The following is a 2,941-nucleotide window of genomic DNA, read 5'->3' as shown; positions in this document are numbered from 1 at the left end:
CCCCCCCCCCCCCCCCCCCCCCCCCCCCCCACACACGCACGCACGCACCTTGGAACTGCTCTGTGAAATAGATGCCAGTGACCCAGGGAGGCGAAGCCTTTTGTTCCCTGCCCCAGTATCACTCAGCCCCTGTGCAGCTGTAGCTGAGAGTGCTCAGGCCACTGCTGCCCGGTGTGGCAGAGCTGTGGCTCCTGCTGGCTGGAATGATGCATCTTCTGCACTTGAGACAGGAGCTGAGTCGGGTCAAAGCCGCAGCGCTTGTGGAACGAGGCCAGGCAGAGGAGGAGTTGATCAGAGCCCGGAGCCAGGCCAGGCTGGAAGAGGTGAGGCCGTGACCTCTTGCCCTCAGGGAGCTGGTGGGGACCCTGCTCAGCTCAGGCTGTTGAGCTTGCAGTGGGAAAAGGGGGAGGGGGAAGCCCTGGGGCATTTGCACAAAGCTGTCTCCTGACCCTGTCCCCACTGGCCCAGCAGCTTCTGGCCTGTTCTGCGCAGAAGTGGCTCTGGTAGGTCTTGCAGGTTCTCTTCAGCTAGGCATGTGCTGCTGCATGTAGCATGTCCGGCTGTCAGGCTTGGGCCTTCATGAGATGGCAGCAAGATCAGTTCCCAGTACAGGCTGTGGGGAGACTTGCTCGTGGCCCAAGCTTCTTCCAGCACCTTTCCTTCCATGATGGGAAAGCTTAACATGCTTGCCCATGCTGGCACACATGCTTGTCCCGTGAGGCATGGCAGCATCTGGGGGAGTGCAGTGCTGGTTGTTCATGCCCAGCGCTACTGTACAGCCCCATGGGCCAGGAAGGAAAGGAGAATGCTTCCCACAGAAGCAGACCCTGAGGCAGAGTGTAAATGCTGGGGCAGGCATTAGTGCCCTCGCCCATGGGTGTTCCCACGTGCCCCCAGGGCCCTGCTTTCATGTCTGCCGTGGAAGGCTACTCCTCCACCAGAGCACCATCCCCTGGCGAGGCTTGGGGCAGGCAGGGGAGGGCAATCTCATGAGGCCCAAGGAAGACTCATCTCTTCTCTGACGTGGTGCTCCACAGCAACAGCGGCTGGAGCACCTGGAGGAGAAGCTACGGCTGATGATGCAGTCACGTGACGAGGCCCAGGGCCGCTGCTTGCAGCAGAAGCAGGCAGTCGGGGAGGCCCAGGCCAGGGCCAGCCAGCTGAGCCTGCAGGTGGAGAGTCTTCAGCGGCGGGTGGAGGAGCTGCAGCAGGTACTGGGGCAGGGGCACTGGCCTGGGTGTAGAGTGGAGGCGAGCATGTGCTGCCATCTCACTGTCTGTCCGATGCGCCAGGACCTGAGCAGCAAGGAGCAGGAGAAGGTGGCAGAGGTGAACAAGGTACGCGTGGAGCTGCAGGAGCAGGTTGGGCGCCTGCAGGCCGAGCAGACAGCTCAGGAAGGGCTGCGGGAGAAGATTGCAGCCTTGGAGCGGCAGATGAAAGGTGATGGGGGCGCGGGGCAGTGTGATGAGTGTACCCTCTCCCAGGGCTGATGGCTTCCCCTGTCCTCACTTGGTTAATCGCTCCCTCCTGCCCTGCAAACCTCAGGGACCTGGACCCCACTGGAGCTCCCAGAGGTGCCGAGGCCCAGATCAGCCCAGTGTCAGCCATTCTGGCCCTGGTCCTGGCCTGCAGGGCTCAGACTCCTTCCAGCAGCAGCCTGTCTAGCAGGCAGCCCCCTCCCCGAGCTGATGGGTCCTTCTCCCTGCACAGTGTTGTCCAGCAACCACCGCGAGGCCCTGCTAGACAAGGAGGGGGAGATGGCTGCTCTCCTGGAGAGGCTGCGGACCAAGGATGCAGAGATCTCCCGGATGAGGGAGGAGGCGGCACAGCGCGCTAGCTTCCTTCAGAACGCCATCCTGGCCTACGTGCAGGGGTCCCCGCTGGGCACCCTCAGCCCCAGGAAGTGACCAGGCGAATACACCCGAGCCTGTGGCGCTACTGTCAAACGGGGTGAGCAGCCCCGGCACCGCCCCCAGCCCCAGGGGGCTGGCTTCTCAGCGGGGTCTGGCTCTTCTAGGGCACAAACAGTGCCCCTGGCTCCCCTGAGCCATGCCCAGATTCTGCTGCTGGCCTGAGTGCTGCCCCCTTTGCCCCCCCCCCTGGAGCTGGCTGGACCTTCAGCATGATGAATGGTGCCACTTCCTCCTGGACCCGCTGCACAGCCCCAGGCCAGGGCTGTTGCACAGGAGCGCTTGGCCCTGGGCCGCCCCCCCACGGGAGACCGGAGCAGCGTGCAAGGCTGCGGGCAGGCCCCAAGGGCTGGGGCGTTATGTGGCAGTCACGGTGGGAATCGGGACACCTGGCCCCTGCTCCGCGTCCCATCCAGGCTCGTCCTGCACATGGAGGGTTGTGCTGCTCCTTCCCAGCGACAAGCTGTAGGGAACGAAGTGCCAGCATGGCGCTCTGCTGTGCCAGGTCTTGTGCCTTGAGCTGGGGGCCCAGCCACATGCCGTGGGGCCGGGGGATGCTGGCTTCTTGCGGGCCAGTGACAAGGCATAAGGGAGAGTCTTGCCCTCCTGCTGCTGCTGGGATTTCGGGGGGGGCCTGGGCCGAGCTCCCAGAACAGGCCGCTGGTGCTGGCTCCCAGCCCAGGCAGCAGGTGGGGTGCGGGTGAGCGGGTTTGTGCAAATTCATGGTGTGAGGCAGAGTTGTGGATGAAGCATCTGCCCCTCGGCCCGGGCGGGGTGGTGTGGGGCTGGAGGCTTGTGCTACAGGCTGGTCTTTGAAATAAAGAGCTTTTGCAGCGTGCGGGTCTCTCGCCATGACTGCGGGCCTGCTGGGGCCGGGCGAGGCTAGGTCGAGCCCAGCCGGGGCTGCGGAGGCTCTGAGCACCGCGGGACCGAGTGGGCCCGTTCCCCTGTGGGGTGAGGGGTTCGGCTGGCCTGGGGAGCCGGGCGGGGCCCGGCCCCGGGGGAGCGCTGGCGGGCTCATCCTGGCGGCC

At 64.8% G+C, this 2,941-nt stretch overlaps 1 protein-coding gene across 3 annotated transcripts in view; it reads left to right on the top strand.

Annotated features, from left to right (window-relative positions):
* LRRC45 (leucine rich repeat containing 45) overlaps positions 1-2,212 on the top strand; it is a 13,151-nt gene extending 10,939 nt beyond the window's left edge. For 2 of the 3 annotated variants that reach the window (XM_019503768.1, XM_019503760.1), the window contains exons 14-17: positions 231-323; positions 1,038-1,211; positions 1,293-1,440; positions 1,711-2,212. In XM_019503768.1, the coding sequence (XP_019359313.1) occupies positions 231-323; positions 1,038-1,211; positions 1,293-1,440; positions 1,711-1,907 (612 nt within the window). In that variant the 3' untranslated portion in view covers positions 1,908-2,212. Of the gene's footprint in view, positions 1-226; positions 486-1,037; positions 1,212-1,292; positions 1,441-1,710 lie in introns of those variants that run through there. The other variant, XM_019503778.1, reaches the window with a different exon arrangement.
* The last annotated feature ends 729 nt before the right edge of the window (positions 2,213-2,941 follow it).

The sequence above is a fragment of the Gavialis gangeticus genome, unplaced genomic scaffold (genome assembly GCF_001723915.1).
Source record: "Gavialis gangeticus isolate Ggan-Ray unplaced genomic scaffold, GavGan_comp1, whole genome shotgun sequence".
NCBI lineage: Eukaryota > Metazoa > Chordata > Crocodylia > Gavialidae > Gavialis > Gavialis gangeticus.
This window is presented reverse-complemented; position numbering and strand designations above follow the sequence as displayed.